At 44.7% G+C, this 24,283-nt stretch overlaps 1 protein-coding gene across 2 annotated transcripts in view; it reads left to right on the top strand.

Moving 5' to 3' along the window:
- Positions 1-356: 356 nt before the first annotated feature.
- LOC139392878 (beta-2-microglobulin-like) overlaps positions 357-24,283 on the top strand; it is a 321,541-nt gene continuing 297,614 nt past the window's right edge. Inside the window, exons 1-4 of one of the 2 annotated variants that reach the window (XM_071141196.1) lie at positions 357-541; positions 12,001-12,273; positions 14,639-14,674; positions 16,124-16,703. In XM_071141196.1, coding sequence (XP_070997297.1) covers positions 478-541; positions 12,001-12,273; positions 14,639-14,652 — 351 coding nt within the window. In that variant the 5' untranslated portion in view covers positions 357-477 and the 3' untranslated portion in view covers positions 14,653-14,674; positions 16,124-16,703. Of the gene's footprint in view, positions 542-12,000; positions 12,274-14,638; positions 14,675-16,123; positions 16,704-24,283 lie in introns of those variants that run through there. The other variant, XR_011629742.1, reaches the window with a different exon arrangement.

Below are 24,283 nucleotides of genomic sequence, written 5' to 3' on the forward strand. Positions count from 1 at the left end.
ACAGCTTTTGTCAAATTCATGTTTTTTTTATTTTGCATTTCAGCAAACCCTTTTCCAAACCTTATCCAAATTCTCCTAACCTGCTATGAAAAGTAAATTCTCACGTTCATTTCACAAAAGCTGTTTCTCTTCTAGCCCTGTAACCTTTTGGGTCTCAATTTAAGGTTAGGCACAAAGTTAATAGCAACTGTGGTTACGGTTGGGTTTAAAATCAGATAAATGGGTGGGGTTTAGCCATAATTATGACGTTGTGGCTGTATTAACTAGCGACGACCCTGGATCAACCTAGAGAAACATCGAGAGGTGAAGCCTGCATAGCAACTGTGAAGTACGATTTTCAATTGGCGCATTAATCGAAGTGGGTGCGGCTTCACTACATATCACGAATAATATATATTTTGCTTTCTTCAGACACCGGCTGGAAAGTCTGTTTTGTTTGTCGCAGTTTTATATTTTTTTCAGCCTTGGAAAGAAATCATGAAAACTGTTTTGTCCGTGATCGCTTTCTGCTTCTTCCTGGGGTTCATAAACGCAAAAGAATGTAAGAGGTTAAGAGTTATCACTTTGTCATAATTATTGATGGGATTGTCTTTGTCACCCATGACCTTCGTGAAAACAGTTAGATATTTCCTTAACATTGTTTTAAGGAAACAACAAACAAAGTATTAGGCAGCTATTATTACTTGATACAATATTGAATTTGATGTTTACTATTAGTGCCCATATATACGCATTGAATAACATTCTTAAATGGCAAAAAAAGTCTAAAAATAAATCGTAAGGTTTTTGAAGTGTTTGTTTTATATCTATATATCATTTAAACCCTTATTTTTGTAGGCACAAAACTACTTCCATTCGTTTGTATGTGTTGAAGAGTCATGACACCTATGGGGAGCTAATAGGTGCAAAACGTGTTTGTGAGAGTCTTCCCTTTCCATAGAGGGGTCATAATAGTTTACCGAGGTAAAGACAGTTTCAAGTTGGATATTCAACGGATATTCGCGATTTCAAACCTCAATAGCTTTCAAACCACTTGAGCCACAGACTCCAAATAAGTGTCATGATGTTGGAAAAATTGCAGCACAACATTGCACAGGTCTTATTTTCACGATTTTGACATGAATTCGCTTTCCAAAGCTAATAAACATGTGGAAATGTGAGCAAAATGTTGTAGTCCTAGTTAGTTAGGGAGCGTAAACAAAGTTCAAACTTTTTACATTTGAATGTCAATATCTCCTTGGTCATGTGACCTAATGACTTCAAACAAGGTTCAGAATGTCCACCGACTACTCTTCTATATTGAACACCCTTTTAGTTTGTCCATTTTCATCTCACATGATTTTACATGAATTTTTCAAACTTTCAAATGTCAATAGCTCCTTGGTCGTGTGACCCAACTGATTTCAAACAAGGTGCAGAATGTCCACCGACTACCCTTCTAATATCGCACACTCTTGTTTGTGCACTCTATAATCACACACAGTGCCACGTACATTTTTCCTAGTTTTAAATTGCAATAACTCCTTGGTCCCTAAGAAGCGTGCAGTAGATATACACCCATATTGCATAGCCTCTGGTCCTGTATCTTCTATATTGTTGTACATTATTATTATTATTTTGACAATTAGGGGGTTCAGTCCAGTGTTGTGTTTACTCTTTTATTTATTATTTATCTCATTTGTAGTTTTTAAGGACTTATTTTCCCTGTTTATTTTATTTTATTTTTCCACAGTATTTAACAGCGGTACACAATAGGAGAGAGACAGATAATATCTCCCTTTTGTCGTTAATATCAACCATAAAGGAAAAGGACAAAGTACGAGAGTCATGTTGTTAATTGTCCAAAGCAGGGATGGAGAGTGAGCTGGTGAGGTAGGCTGGACAGGGATGGAGAGTGAGCTGGTGAGGTAGACTGGACAGGGATGGAGAGTGAGCTGGTGAGGTAGACTGGACAGGGATGGAGAGTGAGCTGGTGAGATAGACTGGACAGGGATGGAGAGTGAGCTGGTGAGGTAGACTGGACAGGGATGGAGAGTGAGGTAGACTGGACAGGGATGGAGAGTGAGCTGGTGAGGTAGACTGGACAGGGATGGAGAGTGAGCTGGTGAGATAGACTGGACAGGGATGGAGAGTGAGATGGTGAGGTAGACTGGACAGGGATGGAGAGTGAGCTGGTGAGGTAGACTGGTCAATATATATACTGGACAGGGATGGAGAGTGAGCTGGTGAGGTAGACTGGTCAATATATACAGTGCCTTGCGAAAGTATTCGGCCCCCTTGAACTTTGCGACCTTTTGCCACATTTCAGGCTTCAAACATAAAGAAATAAAACTGTATTTTTTTGTGAAGAATCAACAACAAGTGGGACACAATCATGAAGTGGAACGACATTTATTGGATATTTCAAACTTTTTTAACCAATCAAAAACTGAAAAATTGGGCGTGCAAAATTATTCTGCCCCTTTACTTTCAGTGCAGCAAACTCTCTCCAGAAGTTCAGTGAGGATCTCTGAATGATCCAATGTTGACCTAAATGACTAATGATGATAAATACAATCCACCTGTGTGTAATCAAGTCTCCGTATAAATGCACCTGCACTGTGATAGTCTCAGAAGTCCGTTAAAAGCGCAGAGAGCATCATGAAGAACAAGGAACACACCAGGCAGGTCCGAGATACTGTTGTGAAGAAGTTTAAAGCCGGATTTGGATACAAAAATATTTCCCAAGCTTTAAACATCCCAAGGAGCACTGTGCAAGCGATAATATTGAAATGGAAGGAGTATCAGACCACTGCAAATCTACCAAGACCTGGCCGTCCCTCTAAACTTTCAGCTCATACAAGGAGAAGACTGATCAGAGATGCAGCCAAGAGGCCCATGATCACTCTGGATGAACTGCAGAGATCTACAGCTGAGGTGGGGACTCTGTCCATAGGACAACAATCAGTCGTATATTGCACAAATCTGGCCTTTATGGAAGAGTGGCAAGAAGAAAGCCATTTCTTAAAGATATCCATAAAAAGTGTTGTTTAAAGTTTGCCACAAGCCACCTGGGAGACACACCAAACATGTGGAAGAAGGTGCTCTGGTCAGATGAAACCAAAATTGAACTTTTTGGCAACAATGCAAAACGTTATGTTTGGCGTAAAAGCAACACAGCTCATCACCCTGAACATACCATCCCCACTGTCAAACATGGTGGTGGCAGCATCATGGTTTGGGCCTGCTTTTCTTCAGCAGGGACACGGAAGATGGTTAAAATTGATGGGAAGATGGATGGAGCCAAATACAGGACCATTCTGGAAGAAAACCTGATGGAGTCTGCAAAAGACCTGAGACTGGGACGGAGATTTGTCTTCCAACAAGACAATGATCCAAAACATAAAGTAAAATCTACAATGGAATGGTTCAAAAATAAACATATCCAGGTGTTAGAATGGCCAAGTCAAAGTCCAGACCTGAATCCAATCGAGAATCTGTGGAAAGAACTGAAAACTGCTGTTCACAAATGCTCTCCATCCAACCTCACTGAGCTCGAGCTGTTTTTCAAGGAGGAATGGGAAACAATTTCAGTCTCTTGATGTGCAAAACTGATAGAGACATACCCCAAGCGACTTACAGCTGTAATCGCAGCAAAAGGTGGCGCTACAAAGTATTAACTTAAGGGGGCTGAATAATTTTGCACGCCCAATTTTTCAGTTTTTTATTTGTTAAAAAAGTTTGAAATATCCAATAAATGTCGTTCCACTTCATGATTGTGTCCCACTTGTTGTTGATTCTTCACAAAAAAATACAGTTTTATATCTTTATGTTTGAAACCTGAAATGTGGCAAAAGGTCGCAAAGTTCAAGGGGGCCGAATACTTTCGCAAGGCACTGTATACTGAACAGGGATGGAGAGTGAGCTGGTGAGGTAGACTGAACAGGGATGGAGAGTGAGCTGGTGAGGTAGGCTGGACAATAGATATACTGAACAGGGATGGAGAGTGAGCTGGTGAGGTAGACTGGACAGGGATGGAGAGTGAGCTGGTGATGTAGACTGGTCAATATATATACTGGACAGGGATGGAGAGTGAGCTAGTGAGGTAGACTGGTCAATATATATACTGGACAGGGATGGAGAGTGAGCTGGTGAGGTAGACTGGTCAGTACATATACTGAACAGGGATGGAGAGTGAGCTGGTGAGGTAGACTGGACAGGGATGGAGAGTGAGCTGGTGAGGTAGACTGGACAGGGATGGAGGGTGAGCTGGTGAGGTAGACTGGACAATACATATACTGAACAGGGATGGAGAGTGAGCTGGTGAGGTAGACTGGACAGGGATGGAGAGTGAGCTGGTGAGGTAGACTGGTCAATATATATATATACTGGACAGGGATGGAGAGTGAGCTGGTGAGGTAGACTGGACAGGGATGGAGAGTGAGCTGGTGAGGTAGGCTGGACAATAGATATACTGAACAGGGATGGAGAGTGAGCTGGTGAGGTAGACTGGACAGGGATGGAGAGTGAGCTGGTGAGGTAGACTGGTCAATATATATACTGGACAGGGATGGAGAGTGAGCTGGTGAGGTAGACTGGACAATACATATACTGAACAGGGATGGAGAGTGAGCTGGTGAGGTAGACTGGACAGGGATGGAGAGTGAGCTGGTGAGGTAGGCTGGACAATATATATATACTGGACAAGGATGGAGAGTGAGCTGGTGAGGTAGACTGGACAGGGATGGAGAGTGATCTGGTGAGGTAGACTGGACAGGGATGGAGAGTGATCTGGTGAGGTAGACTGGACAGGGATGGAGAGTGAGCTGGTGAGGTAGGCTGGACAATACATATACTGAACAGGGATGGAGAGTGAGCTGGTGTGGTTAGGCTGGACAATACATATACTGAACAGGGATGGAGAGTGTGCTGGTGAGGTAGGCTGGACAATACATATACTGAACAGGGATGGAGAGTGAGCTGGTGAGGTAGACTGGACAGGGATGGAGAGTGATCTGGTGAGGTAGGCTGGACAATACATATACTGAACAGAGATGGAGAGTGAGGTAGGCTGGACAATACATATACTGAACAGGGAACCACAGTAATGGTGGCCAGTAAATCAATGAATAAATAAATGTAATGTTGACAAATTAAACAGAAATTGTAGACCTTTAAATCTTTTTCATCATGTCAACAGACATTTCAAAACATCCAGGTTGGCGTAGCAGTAGGACGTATTGTCGTGTCGTGTCCCTTGTATATATCGTTTGTTTTCGTTCTTTTTCTTCACATATCTTTAAAACTTTTTGCTGAACCTCAACTTCTTCTAAATACTCTCCTGCAACCCGCCTCACCCAACGTAGCTATTTTTCCTAAAGTATTTATATTTACTTCGGACCTGGAACCCCTCAACTGAAGCTAGCCAACTAACTACCAGCTTCAGCAAAACATTGCTAGCGGTCTTCAGCTAACCGGTCATCAGCTAACCTTTAGCTCGGAAAGCTCTCGCCAGTTCGAACAACGCGACTCTAACCAGAGCATAACGGACCTATTTATTATTTTATTTTATTTTTCATCCCCGGATTCCCATCGCAAACGGAACATTTTGAGCTCCTGGGCTTCAATATCCAGACCCACGACCGGTCCATCGATGTCACTGCATGAAGAGGAATAAACAGATACCCCCATCGCGACGTCCCCAAAGGCTAACTCTCTAGCCCTTGCTATCTCCTTGCTTGCAAATTCGGCCTGCTAACTGCTAGCTTGTTTAGCCCGGTCCGCTAACTGCTACCGTGTTTAGCACCGTCTACTAACTGTTAGCTTGTTAGCACAGGCCTGCTAACCGTCTGAATCGCCGCGTCCCAAACACTCACTGAACCCATATTTACTTTCTATCCCTTTTCGATTTTTAATTTGTTTATACCTTCCGGTAACCTGCCTCACCCAATGTGATACGGAACCGCTATTATCTTTACATTTTTAGAACACACTCAAGAACCTCCAGAAGCTAACCAGCTAACTGGCTACAAGCTATTTGGTCATTGTTAGTTTTCTAACCTGGATAACACTCGCCAGTCCAGCTTCCCTGCCCCATCCACCGCTGCCCCTTGGACACTGATCACTTGGCTACATAGCTGATGCATGCTGGACTGTCCATTAATCACGGTAATCCATTCTGCTTGTTTATGTTTTATCTGTCGGCCCCAGCCGCACTTAGGCTCTGTGTGTAGTTAATCCGACCCTCTCTGCCTAATCAATCGCCATTCTACCTGCTGTTGTTGTGCTAGCTGATTAGCTGTTGTCTCACCTACTGTTTTAGCTAGCTCTCCCAATTCAACACCTGTGATTACTGTATGCCTCGCTGTATGTCTCTCTCAAATGTCAATATGCCTTGTATACTGTTGTGCAGGTTAGTTATCATTGTTTTAGTTTACAATGGAGCCCCTAGTTCCACTCTTCATACCCCTGATACCTCCTTTGTCCCACCCCCCACACATGCGGTGACCTCACCCATTACAACCAGCATGTCCAGAGATACAACCTCTCTCATCATCACCCAGTGCCTGGGCTTACCTCCGCTGTACCCGCACCCCACCATACCCCTGTTTGCGCATTATGCCCTGAATATATTCTACCATGCCCAGAAACCTGCTCCTCTTATTCTCTGTCCCCAACGCCCTAGGCGACCAGTTTTGATAGCCTTCAGCCGCACCCTCATACTACTCCTTCTCTGTTCCGCGGGTGATGTGGAGGTAAACCCAGGCCCTGCATGTCCCCAGGCACCCTCATTTGTTGACTTCTGTGATCGAAAAAGCCTTGGTTTCATGCATGTCAACATCAGAAGCCTCCTCCCTAAGTTTGTCTTACTCACTGCTCTAGCACACTCTGCTAACCCTGATGTCCTTGCCGTGTCTGAATCCTGGCTCAGGAAGGCCACCAAAAATTCTGAGATTTCCATACCCAACTATAACATCTTCCGTCAAGATAGAACTGCCAAAGGAGGAGGAGTTGCAGTCTACTGCAGAGAGAGCCTGCAAAGTAATGTCATACTTTCCAGGTCCATACCCAAACAGTTCGAACTACTAATTTTGAAAATTACTCTCTCCAGAAATAAGTCTCTCACTGTTGCCGCCTGCTACCGACCCCCCTCAGCTCCCAGCTGTGCCCTGGACACCATTTGTGAATTGATCGCCCCCCATCTAGCTTCAGAGTTTGTTCTGTTAGGTGACCTAAACTGGGATATGCTTAACACCCCGGCAGTCCTACAATCTAAGCTAGATGCCCTCAATCTCACTCAAATCATCAAGGAACCCACCAGGTACAACCCTAACTCTGTAAACAAGGGCACCCTCATTGACGTCATCCTGACCAACTGGCCCTCCAAATACACCTCCGCTGTCTTCAACCAGGATCTCAGCGATCACTGCCTCATTGCCTGTATCCGCTACGGAGCCGCAGTCAAACGACCACCCCTCATCACTGTCAAACGCTCCCTAAAACACTTCTGTGAGCAGGCCTTTCTAATCGACCTGGCCCGGGTATCCTGGAAGGACATTGACCTCATCCCGTCAGTTGAGGATGCCTGGTCTTTCTTTAAAAGTAACTTCCTCACCATTTTAGATAAGCATGCTCCGTTCAAAAAATGCAGAACTAAGAACAGATATAGCCGGAGGGCATGCTGTCCGGTCCTCTGGCAGTCTCTATGGGGGTGCCACAGGGTTCAATTCTCGGGGCGACTCTTTTCTCTGTATATATCAATGATGTTTCTCATGCTGCGGGCGATTCCCTGATCCACCTCTACGCAGACGACACCATTCTATATACTTCCGGCCCGTCCTTGGACACTGTGCTATCTAACCTCCAAACGAGCTTCAATGCCATACAGCACTCCTTCCGTGGCCTCCAACTGCTCTTAAACGCTAGTAAAACCAAATGCATGCTTTTCAACCGTTCGCTGCCTGCACCCGCACGCCTGACCAGCATCACCACCCTGGATGGTTCCGACCTTGAATATGTGGACATCTATAAGTACCTAGGTGTCTGGCTAGACTCTAAACTCTCCTTCCAGACCCATATCAAACATCTCCAATCGAAAATCAAATCAAGAGTCGGCTTTCTATTCCGCAACAAAGCCTCCTTCACTCACGCCGCCAAACTTACCCTAGTAAAACTGACTATCCTACTTATCCTCGACTTCGGCGATGTCATCTACAAAATTGCTTCCAACACTCTACTCAGCAAACTGGATGCAGTTTATCACAGTGCCATCCGTTTTGTCACTAAAGCACCTTATACCACCCACCACTGCGACTTGTATGCTCTAGTCGGCTGGCCCTCGCTACATATTCGTCGCCAGACCCACTGGCTCCAGGTCATCTACAAGTCCATGCTAGGTAAAGCTCCGCCTTATCTCAGTTCACTGGTTACGATGGCAACACCCATCCGTAGCACGCGCTCCAGCAGGTGTATCTCACTGATCATCCCTAAAGCCAACACCTCATTTGGCCGCCTTTCGTTCCAGTTCTCTGCTGCCTGTGATTGGAACGAATTGCAAAAATCGCTGAAGTTGGAGACTTTTATCTCCCTCACCAACTTCAAACATCTGCTATCTGAGCAGCTAACCGATCGCTGCAGCTGTACATAGTCTATTGGTAAATAGCCCACCCATTTTCACCTACCTCATCCCCATACTGTTTTTATTTATTTATTTTTCTGCTCTTTTGCACACCAATATCTCTACCTTTACATAACCATCTGATCATTTATCACTCCAGTGTTAATCTGCTTAATTGTAATTATTTGCCTACCTTCTCATGCCTTTTGCACACAATGTATATATAGACTCCCCTTTTTTCTACTGTGTTATTGACTTGTTAATTGTTTACTCCATGTGTAACTCTGTGTTGTCTGTTCACACTGCTATGCCTTATCTTGGCCAGGTCGCAGTTGCAAATGAGAACTTGTTCTCAACTAGCCTACCTGGTTAAATAAAGGTGAAATAAAATTTTTTACTTCTAATAAGTACGAAACATTTCGCGGCGTTAACTTCCTCTTTATCCCTGGTTGATGTACATTACACAGTGTTAACTTCCTCTTTATCCCCGGTTGATGTACATTACACAGTGTTAACTTCCTCTTTATCCCTGGTTGATGTACATTACACAGTGTTAACTTCCTCTTTATCCCTGGTTGATGTACATTACACAGTGTTAACTTCCTCTTTATCCCTGGTTAACTTCCTCGTTATCCCTGGTGGATGTACATTACACAGTGTTAACTTCCTCTTTATCCCTGGCTGATGTACATTACACAGTGTTAACTTCCTCTTTATCCCTGGTTGATGTACATTACACAGTGTTAACTTCCTCTTTATCCCTGGTTGATGTACATTACACAGTGTTAACTTCCTCTTTATCCCTGGTTAACTTCCTCGTTATCCCTGGTGGATGTACATTACACAGTGTTAACTTCCTCTTTATCCCTGGCTGATGTACATTACACAGTGTTAACTTCCTCTTTATCCCTGGTTGATGTACATTACACAGTGTTAACTTCCTCTTTATCCCTGGTTAACTTCCTCGTTATCCCTGGTGGATGTACATTACACAGTGTTAACTTCCTCTTTATCCCTGGCTGATGTACATTACACAGTGTTAACTTCCTCTTTATCCCTGGTTGATGTACATTACACAGTGTTAACTTCCTCTTTATCCCTGGTTGATGTACATTACACAGTGTTAACTTCCTCTTTATCCCTGGTTAACTTCCTCGTTATCCCTGGTGGATGTACATTACACAGTGTTAACTTCCTCTTTATCCCTGGCTGATGTACATTACACAGTGTTAACTTCCTCTTTATCCCTGGTTGATGTACATTACACAGTGTTAACTTCCTCTTTATCCCTGGTTGATGTACATTACACAGTGTTAACTTCCTCTTCATCCCTGGTTGATGTACATTACACAGTGTTAACTTCCTCTTCATCCCTGGTGGATGTACATGTCAGAGCCTCTTCAGTGTGGATGGGGTAATGCAGACATTTTCAACAACAAAGACTGCACTTCCTGTTTGTGTTCTTTACTCTGTTGAACTCTTATCTTCATTCCCAGTTACAGCACATGGAACCACCGTTGGCATGCAAACCATCCAGTCTAAAACACAACAAAGCATAACACATTATAAATAATATCAATGATGAACGACGAATTAGCCGTCCATTGTGTTATATTATAAATTGTCTTAGTTGCCGTCACTGTTGTCAAAAAGATTATAAACATGTTAAATAAAGTTACTAACCCAGTCAGTCTTTGAGGCCACATCCAGGTTCTTTATCAGTGGCATGAAGCAGTTGTTGGCTTTGTTGAACTCTGAAAACATAGACATGAACTGAACACACGGCTGTCCCACACAACCATATCAAAATAAATCATTGACATTTACTTTGGATTAAATGTCATTACATTACCAGACATGTTTAGTATATCCTCAGACATTTCTTTTCGTAGTTGCTCCATGTGGTTTTTTGTGAAGGTTTTATATCAATTTGGGATGTTGGGGAAGTTCTGTGCAACTTCCTTTAGCCATCTACACCTAAAGAAATAACATGGAGTGTTTGACCTGATTGTCACATAACAGCGAACCATTCATTATTGAAAATATAACTATCAAACCGGCATTACAAAGACCCCAGCAGCTGAAGGTGTCCTGCTGCATGCTGGGAGTTATTTCCCCTTCCTTTCCACTTTATGTCCGCCCAGTCGTCTTTTCCATGGCAGGATCTTCTCATTTTGAAATATTCTCTTTTTTTAAATTGTAAACGTAATGGAAATCTGATTCGTTTATAGGCAAATGAATACACAAGCCACATGTGTATGCTGTTTTCCTTATCACTATAATCTAGTAGAGGTCATTTCCTTCATGCCCCATTCTACACACAGCCTAAATTAAAGGCACTGAACTATTTACAGGACAAAAAATAAATAAATAGCATATAGGATCCAACCCTATCACAGAGTGAATAAATGTAGAGCGTTTGTAGACTTTAAGAAAAAAAATATGAAGTGACAGTTTCATCCCCCCCACAAAAAAATGTTGTTGCATTGATGCATTGTGTCTTGTAACTGTCCAAGAATAGGATCCAAAGTGTTTGGAAATATTTGTTCCCCATAAATACAAAGGAGGAGGTGTATCCTCGTACCTCTGGCACGTCAGTCAGACTGACAGGCTGTGTAAAAACCTTTATGATGGGGCCGGCAACAGAGTTCCCATTGGCTAAGCACCACAGAGACCAATCAGGAGAGATGGAGTTCCCATTGGCTAAGCACCACAGAGACCAATCAGGAGAGATGGAGTTCCCATTGGCTAGGCACCACAGAGACCAATCAGGAGAGATGGAGTTCCCATTGGCTAAGCACCACAGAGACCAATCAGGAGAGATGGAGTTCCCATTGGCTAGGCACCACAGAGACCAATCAGGAGAGATGGAGTTCCCATTGGCTAGGCACCACAGAGACCAATCAGGAGAGAATACATACAGGTCAACAACGGCGCCAATTGAAAGTCAAGGGGTGTGTCTGTGGCTTTAGGATTACTCTCTCTTTACAGAGAAACCCCTGTGGTTCAAGTCGAGCTACTCTTCCCCTTTTCGGTCTGCTCTGCGCATGTCTGAGAGTGACAGAGCCATACAGCCACTTGCAGATCTTTTCAGTGTCCATGTGAAAGATAGTTATTGGGAGGTTGGAACATTTTTGTTTAACTTCAAAAACATTTTTGTAAACACCCATGTAAAATGAAGGCCTGCAAAAGCTTACAGATTTAAGTCTAATAGCATGTGAGACGAAAGTAGACAGACATCAGGGTGTGAGATATGAAGGTACAGTCAGAGGACATTCTGAACCTTGTTTGAAGTCAGTTGGGTCACATGACCAGGGAGCTATTGAAGTTTAGAATGTTGAAAAATTCATGTAAAATCATGTGACCTGCCTGCCTGACTGTACCATTCCCTTCTCCCCCTGTAGCTCCCCCCAAGGTGCAGGTGTACAGCCGTAACCCAGGGCAACATGGGAAGGACAACACCTTGATCTGTCACGTGAGTGGCTTCCACCCCCCTGACATCAGCATCCAGCTCCTGAAGAACGGTGTGGAGATCCCCGACGCCAAGCAGACAGACCTGGCCTTCGAACAGGGATGGCAGTTCCACCTCACCAAGAGTGTTGGATTCACACCAGCCAGCGGAGAGGAGTACACCTGCAGAGTCCGCCACCTGAAGAATCTGAAGACCTACACCTGGGGTGAGTTACTAGTGTAGTTAGAGGAGAACACCTGGGGTGAGTTACTAGTGTAGCTAGAGGAGTACACCTGGGGTGAGTTACTAGTGTAGTTAGAGGAGTACACCTGGGGTGAGTTACTAGTGTAGTTAGAGGAGTACACCTGGGGTGAGTTACTAGTGTAGTTAGAGGAGTACACCTGGGGTGAGTTACTAGTGTAGTTAGAGGAGTACACCTGGGGTGAGTTACTCGTGTAGTTAGAGGAGTACACCTGGGGTGAGTTACTAGTGTAGTTAGAGGAGAACACCTGGGGTGAGTTACTAGTGTAGTTAGAGGAGTACACCTGGGGTGAGTTACTAGTGTAGCTAGAGGAGTACACCTGGGGTGAGTTACTAGTGTAGTTAGAGGAGTACACCTGGGGTGAGTTACTAGTGTAGTTAGAGGAGTACACCTGGGGTGAGTTACTAGTGTAGTTAGAGGAGTACACCTGGGGTGAGTTACTAGTGTAGTTAGAGGAGTACACCTGGGGTGAGTTACTCGTGTAGTTAGAGGAGTACACCTGGGGTGAGTTACTAGTGTAGTTAGAGGAGAACACCTGGGGTGAGTTACTAGTGTAGTTAGAGGAGTACACCTGGGGTGAGTTACTAGTGTAGTTAGAGGAGTACACCTGGGGTGAGTTACTAGTGTAGCTAGAGGAGTACACCTGGGGTGAGTTACTAGTGTAGTTAGAGGAGTACACCTGGGGTGAGTTACTAGTGTAGTTAGAGGAGTACACCTGGGGTGAGTTACTAGTGTAGTTAGAGGAGTACACCTGGGGTGAGTTACTAGTGTAGTTAGAGGAGTACACCTGGGGTGAGTTACTAGTGTAGTTAGAGGAGTACACCTGGGGTGAGTTACTAGTGTAGTTAGAGGAGAACACCTGGGGTGAGTTACTAGTGTAGTTAGAGGAGTACATCTGGGGTGAGTTACTAGTGTAGTTAGTAGTTAGAGGAGTACCCCTGGGGTGAGTTACTAGTGTAGTTAGAGGAGTACACCTGGGGTGAGTTACTAGTGTAGTTAGAGGAGTACACCTGGGTTGAGTTACTAGTGTAGTTAGAGGAGTACACCTGGGGTGAGTTACTAGTGTAGTTAGAGGAGTACACCTGGGGTGAGTTACTAGTGTAGCTAGAGGAGTACACCTGGGGTGAGTTACTAGTGTAGTTAGAGGGGTACACCTAGGGTGAGTTACTAGTGTAGTTAGAGGAGTACACCTGGGGTGAGTTACTAGTGTAGTTAGAGGAGTACACCCTGGGGGGAGTTACTAGTATAGTTAGAGGAGTACACCTGGGGTGAGTTACTAGTGTAGTTAGAGAAGTACACCCTGGGGTGAGTTACTAGTGTAGTTAGAGGAGTACACCTGGGGTGAGTTACTAGTGTAGTTAGAGGAGTTCACCTGGGGTGAGTTACTAGTGTAGTTAGAGGAGTACACCTGGGGTGAGTTACTAGTGTAGTTAGAGGAGTACACCCTGGGGTGAGTTACTAGTGTAGTTAGAGGAGTACACCTGGATGGAGCTGTTTAGGTGATGAGCAGCTTGACCCTGTCCTTCTATTCTATGGAGCTGTTTAGGTGATGAGCAGCTTGACCCTGTCCTTCTATTCTATGGAGCTGTTTAGGTGATGAGCAGCTTGACCCTGTCCTTCTATTCTATGGAGCTGTTTAGTTGATGAGCAGCTTGACCCTGTCCTTCTATTCTATGGAGCTGTTTAGGTGATGAGCAGCTTGACTCTGTCCTTCTATTCTATGGAGCTGTTTAGGTGATGAGCAGCTTGACCCTGTCCTTCTATTCTGTGGAGCTGTTTAGGTGATGAGCAGCTTGACCCTGTCCTTCTATTCTGTGGAGCTGTTTAGTTGATGAGCAGCTTGACCCTGTCCTTCTATTCTATGGAGCTGTTTAGGTGATGAGCAGCTTGACCCTGTCCTTCTATTCTGTGGAGCTGTTTAGGTGATGAGCAGCTTGACCCTGTCCTTCTATTCTATGGAGCTGTTTAGTTGATGAGCAGCTTGACCCTGTCCTTCTCTTCTATGGAGCTGTTTAGTTGATGAGCAGCTTGACCCTGTCCTTCTATTCTATGGAGCTGTTTAGTTGATGAGCAGCTTGACCCTGTCCTTCTATTCTGTGGAGCTGTTTAGGTGATGAGCAGCTTGACACTGTCCTTCTATTCTATGGAGCTGTTTAGGTGATGAGCAGCTTGACCCTTGACCCTTCTTCTTAATGTCTATTTGATTGTTGGGTTAAAATACTAAATCCCATTTTACTGGCATAAACCATGGTAGGATTGTAGTTAGTTGGGAGTCTGAATGTAAAAACAATAACAATGCTGTCTGTGTTGTTGTTGTTGTTTTCTCCAGAGGCAGATATGTAAGGATCTGGAGCAGGACATAATGGTAGGTATTCAGATTAATTAATTTATATTTATTTATAATAGTAATATATGCCATTTTGTAGATGTTTTAATCCAATGTGATTTACAGTCATGCGTGTCGGTACACTACCGTTCAGTTTGGGGTCACTTAGGAATGTCCTTGTTTTTGTCCATTAAATAACATCAAATTGATCAGAAATACAGTGTAGACATTGTTAATGTTGGAAATGACTATTGTAGCTGGAAACTGCTGATTTTTAATGGAATATCTACATAGGCGTACAGAGTGCCATTATCAGAAACCATCACTACTGTGTTCCATGGGCACATTATGTTAGCTAATCCAAATGTATCATTTTAAAAGGCTAATTGATCGTTAGAAAACCCTTTTGCAATTATGTTAGCACAGCTGAAAACTGTTGTGCTGATTAAAGAAGCAATAAAACTGGCCTTCTTTAGACTAGTTGAGTATCTGGAGCATCAGCATTTTTGGGTTCGATTACAGGCCCAAAATGGCCAGAAACAAATAACTTTCTTCTGAAACGTGTCAGTCTATTATTGTTCTGAGAAATGAAGGCTATTCCATGCGAGAAATTGCCAAGAAACTGAAGATCTGGTACAACGCTGTGTACTACTCCCTTCACAGAACAGCGCAAACTGGCTCTAACCAGAATAGAAAGAGGAGTGGGAGGCCCCGGTGCACAACAAATTACTTCAACAAACTGACAACTATAATGCCAAAGATCTGCTAGGCTGTAATTGCTGCAAAAAGCAAAGTTTGAATTACACAATTATTATTTCAATTAAAAATCATTATTTATGGGCCTCCCGGGTGGCGCACTGTGCCATCAGAGACTCTGGGTTCGCACCCAGGCTCGGTCGTAACCGGCCGCGACCGGGAGGTCCGTGAGGCGACGCACAATTGGCCTAGCGTCGTCCGGGTTAGGTAGGGTTTGGCCGGTAGGGATGTCCTTGTCTCATCGCGCACCAGCGATGCGCGCTAACCAGTGCGCGCTAACCAAGGTTGCCAGGTACACGGTGCTTCCTCCGACACGTTGGTGCGACTGGCTTCCGGGTTGGATGTGCGCTGTGTTAAGAAGCAGTGCGGCTTGGGTTGGGTTGTGTATCGCATGACTTTCAACCTTCGTCTCTCCCGAGCCCGTACGGGAGTTGTAGCGATGAGACAAGATAGTAGCTACTAAACAATTGGATACCACGAAGTTGGGGAGAAAAAGGGGTCAAATTCAAAACAAAAAAAAATAAATAAAAAAATCATTATTTATAACCTTGACTATATTTCCTATTCATTTTTAAACTAATTTCATGTATGTTTTCATTTCGGGAAAACAAGGACATTTCGAAGTGACCCCAAACTTTTGGATGTATTAGTTGAAACTGTATCTAATTAGATGAACTGTAACTAGATTAAATCACAACTAAAACTCCTACCTCTACCCATCTTTCTGAACAGGGGGCCATTCCATCCGTGACCAGCCCTACACTAGAGCTGAGATGACTCTCAACATGGGCTTTTTCATTTTCATTTTTGATAACACTTTGTGCCAAGGTGCCAGTTTCAAGGGTTTCGAGTTTTAGAGAATCATTACTAAATACTTAAATGATTACAGATGTGTGGGTGACCTCTTCTAGAAAAGCTGTCTGTATTTCTGGCTGAGAATACAATGTCTTCTTTAAAAACAATAATTAATGATTGATCAAGTATTTTCAATATATTTTTTTTAGATGTGTGGGGACTTTAATATCCTTAAGTGTGAGCACTATTTTTTTTAACATAATTTTAAACACTTATGTTGATGTGGTTTTAGTTACAAGCACAAATCGTCAACAATGTAAAATTTGATTAAAAATATATTTAAAAGCCCAAATAATTTGCAGAACATCCATTGTTGTATTTACTTGTAAAAAGAAATGTCATTTTTGCTTTGGAGTCATTTCTTTCATCAACACCGTGAAATCAAATCTTATCTCTATCCTTCAAAGTTTCTGTAAATTACCAGTTATCAACAGTCTAAAATAGTATTTCTTATTTATTATTTATTTTTAGGAATATTGTTGATAATTAGAGAACTGTATTTTTACGATGGGTTTTCTTTCAAAAGCAGCGTCTTGTTTTTCAATCTTTGAGTGATACAGAACCAGGGTCAGTCCCCAGAGGACTGGAGTTGTGCCTATCCCTGGTCTACAGTGTTGTCAGAATGTTTATTTTAGGAACGCCCATATATGTATGTCCATACAGTGTTGTCAGAATGTTTATTTTAGGAACGCCCATATATGTACGTCCATACAGTGTTGTCAGAATGTTTATTTTAGGAACGCCCATATATGTATGTCCATACAGTGTTGTCAGAATGTTTATTTTAGGAACGCCCATATATGTATGTCCATACAGTGTTGTCAGAATGTTTATTTTAGGAACGCCCATATATGTATGTCCATACAGTGTTGTCAGAATGTTCATTTTAGGAACGCCCATATATGTATGTCCATACAGTGTTGTCAGAATGTTTATTTTAGGAACGCCCATATATGTACGTCCATACAGTGTTGTCAGAATGTTTATTTTAGGAACGCCCATATATGTACGTCCATACAGTGTTGTCAGAATGTTTATTTTAGGAACGCCCATATATGTACGTCCATACAGTGTTGTCAGAATGTTTATTTTAGGAACGCCCATATATGTACGTCCATACAGTGTTGTCAGAATGTTTATTTTAGGAACGCCCATATATGTATGTCCATACAGTGTTGTCAGAATGTTTATTTTAGGAACGCCCATATATGTATGTCCATACCGTTTGTAAAACACAAATGTAATTTTATTTTAATTTTATTTTTTAAAGATGGCCGTTCTGGACAAGACCAAAAAAAAAATACATTGGTAAGTTCTTACTGGGGTGTAGCCTACCATGTCCTGCAATGGAATTTTATGAATGCTCATGTGGTAGGCCCACCGTTTGTAAAACAGGCTGTTGCATTGGATTTATTAGTCCCGATACCTGTTGACTAATCAATTTGGATACAAACTTGAAACCGCTGACTGTGTCATTTTATACTACTGGACAGCCCGTTGTGAGTAGCCTGGTTGGCTGACCGTGTCATTTTATACTACTGGACAGCCCGTTGTGAGTAGCCTGGTTGGCTGACCGTGTCATTTTATACTACTGGACAGCCCGTTGTGAGTAGCCTGGTTGGCTGACCGTGTCATTTTATACTACTGGACAGCCCGTTGTTAGTAGCCTGGTTGGATGACCTTGACATTTTATACTACTGGACAGCCCGTTGTGAGTAGCCTGGTTGGCTGACCGTGACATTTTATACTACTGGACAGCCCGTTGTGAGTAGCCTGGTTGGCTGACCGTGACATTTTATACTACTGGACAGCCGTTGTGAGTAGCCTGGTTGGCTGACCGTGTCATTTTATACTACTGGACAGCCCGTTGTGAGTAGCCTGGTTGGCTGACTGACATTTTATACTACTGGACAGCCCGTTGTGAGTAGCCTGGTTGGCTGACCGTGTCATTTTATACTACTGGACAGCCGTTGTGAGTAGCCTGGTTGGCTGACCGTGTCATTTTATACTACTGGACAGCTGTTGTGAGTAGCCTGGTTGGCTGACCGTGTCATTTTATACTACTGGACAGCCCGTTGTGAGTAGCCTGGTTGGCTGACCGTGTCATTTTATACTACTGGACAGCCCGTTGTGAGTAGCCTGGTTGGATGACCTTGACATTTTATACTACTGGACAGCCCGTTGTGAGTAGCCTGGTTGGCTGACCGTGTCATTTTATACTACTGGACAGCCCGTTGTGAGTAGCCTGGTTGGCTGACCGTGTCATTTTATACTACTGGACAGCCCGTTGTGAGTAGCCTGGTTGGCTGACCGTGTCATTTTATACTACTGGACAGCCCGTTGTGAGTAGCCTGGTTGGCTGACCGTGTCATTTTATACTACTGGACAGCCCGTTGTGAGTAGCCTGGTTGGCTGACCGTGTCATTTTATACTACTGGACAGCCGTTGTGAGTAGCCTGGTTGGCTGACTGACATTTTATACTACTGGACAGCCCGTTGTGAGTAGCCTGGTTGGCTGACTGTCATTTTAAACTACTGGACAGCCCGTTGTGAGTAGCCTGGTTGGCTGACCGTGTCATTTTATACTACTGGACAGCCCGTTGTGAGTAGCCTGGTTGGCTGACCGTGTCATTTTATACTACTGGACAGCCGTTGTGAGTAGCCTGGTTGGCTGACCGTGTCATTTTATACTACTGGACAGCCGTTGTGAGTAGCCTGGTTGGCTGACTGACATTTTATACTACTGGACAGCCCGTTGTGAGTAGCCTGGTTGGCTGACCGTGACATTTTATACTACTGGACAGCCGTTGTGAGTAGCCTGGTTGGCTGACTGACATTTTAAACTACTGGACAGCCCGTTGTGAGTAGCCTGGTTGGCTGACTGACATTTTAAACTACTGGACAGCCCGTTGTGAGTAGCCTGGTTGGCTGACCGTGTCATTTTATACTACTGGACAGCCCGTTGTGAGTAGCCTGGTTGGCTGACCGTGTCATTTTATACTACTGGACAGCCCGTTGTGAGTAGCCTGGTTGGCTGACTGACATTTTAAACTACTGGACAGCCCGTTGTGAGTAGCCTGGTTGGCTGACCATGTCATTTTATACTACTGGACAGCCGTTGTGAGTAGCCTGGTTGGCTGACCGTGTCATTTTATACTACTGGACAGCCCGTTGTGAGTAGCCTGGTCAGCTGACCGTGACATTTTATACTACTGGACAGCCGTTGTGAGTAGCCTGGTTGGATGACCGTGTCATTTTATACTACTGGACAGCCCGTTGTGAGTAGCCTGGTTGGCTGACCGTGTCATTTTATACTACTGGACAGCCCGTTGTGAGTAGCCTGGTTGGCTGACTGACATTTTATACTACTGGACAGCCCGTTGTGAGTAGCCTGGTTGGATGACCGTGACATTTTATACTACTGGACAGCTGTTGTGAGTAGCCTGGTTGGATGACCGTGACATTTTATACTACTGGACAGCCCGTTGTGAGTAGCCTGGTTGGATGACCGTGACATTTTATACTACTGGACAGCCCGGTATGAGTAGCCTGGTTGGATGACCGTGACATTTTATACTACTGGACAGCCCGGTATGAGTAGCCTGGTTGGATGACCGTGACATTTTATACTACTGGACAGCCCGGTATGAGTAGCCTGGTTGGATGACCGTGACATTTTATACTACTGGACAGCCCGTTGTGAGTAGCCTGGTTGGATGACCGTGACATTTTATACTACTGGACAGCCCGTTGTGAGTAGCCTGGTTGGCTGACTGACATTTTATACTACTGGACAGCCCATTGTGAGTAGCCTGGTTGGCTGACCGTGTCATTTTATACTACTGGACAGCCGTTGTGAGTAGCCTGGTTGGCTGACTGACATTTTATACTACTGGACAGCCGTTGTGAGTAGCCTGGTTGGCTGACTGACATTTTATACTACTGGACAGCTGTTGTGAGTAGCCTGGTTGGCTGACCGTGTCATTTTATACTACTGGACAGCCCGTTGTGAGTAGCCTGGTTGGCTGACCGTGTCATTTTATACTACTGGACAGCCCGCTGTGAGTAGCCTGGTTGGATGACCGTGACATTTTATACTACTGGACAGCCCGTTGTGAGTAGCCTGGTTGGATGACCGTGACATTTTATACTACTGGACAGCCCGTTGTGAGTAGCCTGGTTGGCTGACCGTGTCATTTTATACTACTGGACAGCCGTTGTGAGTAGCCTGGTTGGCTGACTGACATTTTATACTACTGGACAGCCCGTTGTGAGTAGCCTGGTTGGATGACCGTGTCATTTTATACTACTGGACAGCCCGTTGTGAGTAGCCTGGTTGGCTGACCGTGTCATTTTATACTACTGGACAGCCCGTTGTGAGTAGCCTGGTTGGATGACCGTGACATTTTATACTACTGGACAGCCCGTTGTGAGTAGCCTGGTTGGATGACCGTGACATTTTATACTACTGGACAGCCCGTTGTGAGTAGCCTGGTTGGCTGACCGTGTCATTTTATACTACTGGACAGCCGTTGTGAGTAGCCTGGTTGGCTGACTGACATTTTATACTACTGGACAGCCCGTTGTGAGTAGCCTGGTTGGATGACCGTGTCATTTTATACTACTGGACAGCCCGTTGTGAGTAGCCTGGTTGGCTGACCGTGTCATTTTATACTACTGGACAGCCCGTTGTGAGTAGCCTGGTTGGATGACCGTGACATTTTATACTACTGGACAGCCGTTGTGAGTAGCCTGGTTGGCTGACTGACATTTTATACTACTGGACAGCCCGTTGTGAGTAGCCTGGTTGGCTGACTGACATTTTAAACTACTGGACAGCCCGTTGTGAGTAGCCTGGTTGGCTGACCGTGACATTTTAAACTACTGGACAGCCGTTGTGAGTAGCCTGGTTGGCTGACTGACATTTTATACTACTGGACAGCCCGGTATGAGTAGCCTGGTTGGATGACCGTGACATTTTATACTACTGGACAGCCCGGTATGAGTAGCCTGGTTGGATGACCGTGACATTTTATACTACTGGACAGCCCGTTGTGAGTAGCCTGGTTGGATGACCGTGACATTTTATACTACTGGACAGCCCGTTGTGAGTAGCCTGGTTGGCTGACTGACATTTTATACTACTGGACAGCCCGTTGTGAGTAGCCTGGTTGGCTGACCGTGTCATTTTATACTACTGGACAGCCGTTGTGAGTAGCCTGGTTGGCTGACTGACATTTTATACTACTGGACAGCCGTTGTGAGTAGCCTGGTTGGCTGACTGACATTTTATACTACTGGACAGCTGTTGTGAGTAGCCTGGTTGGCTGACCGTGTCATTTTATACTACTGGACAGCCCGTTGTGAGTAGCCTGGTTGGCTGACCGTGTCATTTTATACTACTGGACAGCCCGTTGTGAGTAGCCTGGTTGGATGACCGTGACATTTTATACTACTGGACAGCCCGTTGTGAGTAGCCTGGTTGGATGACCGTGACATTTTATACTACTGGACAGCCCGTTGTGAGTAGCCTGGTTGGCTGACCGTGTCATTTTATACTACTGGACAGCCGTTGTGAGTAGCCTGGTTGGCTGACTGACATTTTATACTACTGGACAGCCCGTTGTGAGTAGCCTGGTTGGATGACCGTGTCATTTTATACTACTGGACAGCCCGTTGTGAGTAGCCTGGTTGGCTGACCGTGTCATTTTATACTACTGGACAGCCCGTTGTGAGTAGCCTGGTTGGATGACCGTGACATTTTATACTACTGGACAGCCGTTGTGAGTAGCCTGGTTGGCTGACTGACATTTTATACTACTGGACAGCCCGTTGTGAGTAGCTTGGTTGGCTGACTGACATTTTAAACTACTGGACAGCCCGTTGTGAGTAGCCTGGTTGGCTGACCGTGTCATTTTATACTACTGGACAGCCCGTTGTGAGTAGCCTGGTTGGCTGACCATGTCATTTTATACTACTGGACAGCCGTTGTGAGTAGCCTGGTTGGATGACCGTGACATTTTAAACTACTGGACAGCCGTTGTGAGTAGCCTGGTTGGCTGACCGTGTCATTTTATACTACTGGACAGCTGTTGTGAGTAGCCTGGTTGGCTGACTGACATTTTATACTACTGGACAGCCCGTTGTGAGTAGCCTGGTTGGCTGACCGTGTCATTTTATACTACTGGACAGCCCGTTGTGAGTAGCCTGGTTGGCTGACCGTGTCATTTTATACTACTGGACAGCTGTTGTGAGTAGCCTGGTTGGCTGACTGACATTTTATACTACTGGACAGCCCGTTGTGAGTAGCCTGGTTGGCTGACTGACATTTTATACTACTGGACAGCCCGTTGTGAGTAGCCTGGTTGGCTGACTGACATTTTATACTACTGGACAGCCCGTTGTGAGTAGCCTGGTTGGATGACCGTGTCATTTTATACTACTGGACAGCCGTTGTGAGTAGCCTGGTTGGATGACCGTGACATTTTATACTACTGGACAGCCGTTGTGAGTAGCCTGGTTGGCTGACCGTGTCATTTTATACTACTGGACAGCCCATTGTGAGTAGCCTGGTTGGCTGACCGTGTCATTTTATACTACTGGACAGCCGTTGTGAGTAGCCTGGTCGGCTGACTGACATTTTATACTACTGGACAGCCCGTTGTGAGTAGCCTGGTTGGCTGACTGTCATTTTAAACTACTGGACAGCCCGTTGTGAGTAGCCTGGTTGGATGACCGTGACATTTTATACTACTGGACAGCCCGTTGTGAGTAGCCTGGTTGGCTGACTGACATTTTATACTACTGGACAGCCCGTTGTGAGTAGCCTGGTTGGCTGACCGTGTCATTTTATACTACTGGACAGCCGTTGTGAGTAGCCTGGTTGGCTGACTGACATTTTATACTACTGGACAGCCGTTGTGAGTAGCCTGGTTGGCTGACTGACATTTTATACTACTGGACAGCTGTTGTGAGTAGCCTGGTTGGCTGACCGTGTCATTTTATACTACTGGACAGCCCGTTGTGAGTAGCCTGGTTGGCTGACCGTGTCATTTTATACTACTGGACAGCCCGTTGTGAGTAGCCTGGTTGGATGACCGTGACATTTTATACTACTGGACAGCCCGTTGTGAGTAGCCTGGTTGGATGACCGTGACATTTTATACTACTGGACAGCCCGTTGTGAGTAGCCTGGTTGGCTGACCGTGTCATTTTATACTACTGGACAGCCGTTGTGAGTAGCCTGGTTGGCTGACTGACATTTTATACTACTGGACAGCCCGTTGTGAGTAGCCTGGTTGGATGACCGTGTCATTTTATACTACTGGACAGCCCGTTGTGAGTAGCCTGGTTGGCTGACCGTGTCATTTTATACTACTGGACAGCCCGTTGTGAGTAGCCTGGTTGGATGACCGTGACATTTTATACTACTGGACAGCCGTTGTGAGTAGCCTGGTTGGCTGACTGACATTTTATACTACTGGACAGCCCGTTGTGAGTAGCCTGGTTGGCTGACTGACATTTTAAACTACTGGACAGCCCGTTGTGAGTAGCCTGGTTGGCTGACCGTGACATTTTAAACTACTGGACAGCCGTTGTGAGTAGCCTGGTTGGCTGACTGACATTTTATACTACTGGACAGCCCGGTATGAGTAGCCTGGTTGGATGACCGTGACATTTTATACTACTGGACAGCCCGGTATGAGTAGCCTGGTTGGATGACCGTGACATTTTATACTACTGGACAGCCCGTTGTGAGTAGCCTGGTTGGATGACCGTGACATTTTATACTACTGGACAGCCCGTTGTGAGTAGCCTGGTTGGCTGACTGACATTTTATACTACTGGACAGCCCGTTGTGAGTAGCCTGGTTGGCTGACCGTGTCATTTTATACTACTGGACAGCCGTTGTGAGTAGCCTGGTTGGCTGACTGACATTTTATACTACTGGACAGCCGTTGTGAGTAGCCTGGTTGGCTGACTGACATTTTATACTACTGGACAGCTGTTGTGAGTAGCCTGGTTGGCTGACCGTGT

Source organism: Oncorhynchus clarkii, chromosome 33, assembly GCF_045791955.1.
Source record: "Oncorhynchus clarkii lewisi isolate Uvic-CL-2024 chromosome 33, UVic_Ocla_1.0, whole genome shotgun sequence".
Taxonomy (NCBI): Eukaryota; Metazoa; Chordata; class Actinopteri; order Salmoniformes; family Salmonidae; genus Oncorhynchus; species Oncorhynchus clarkii.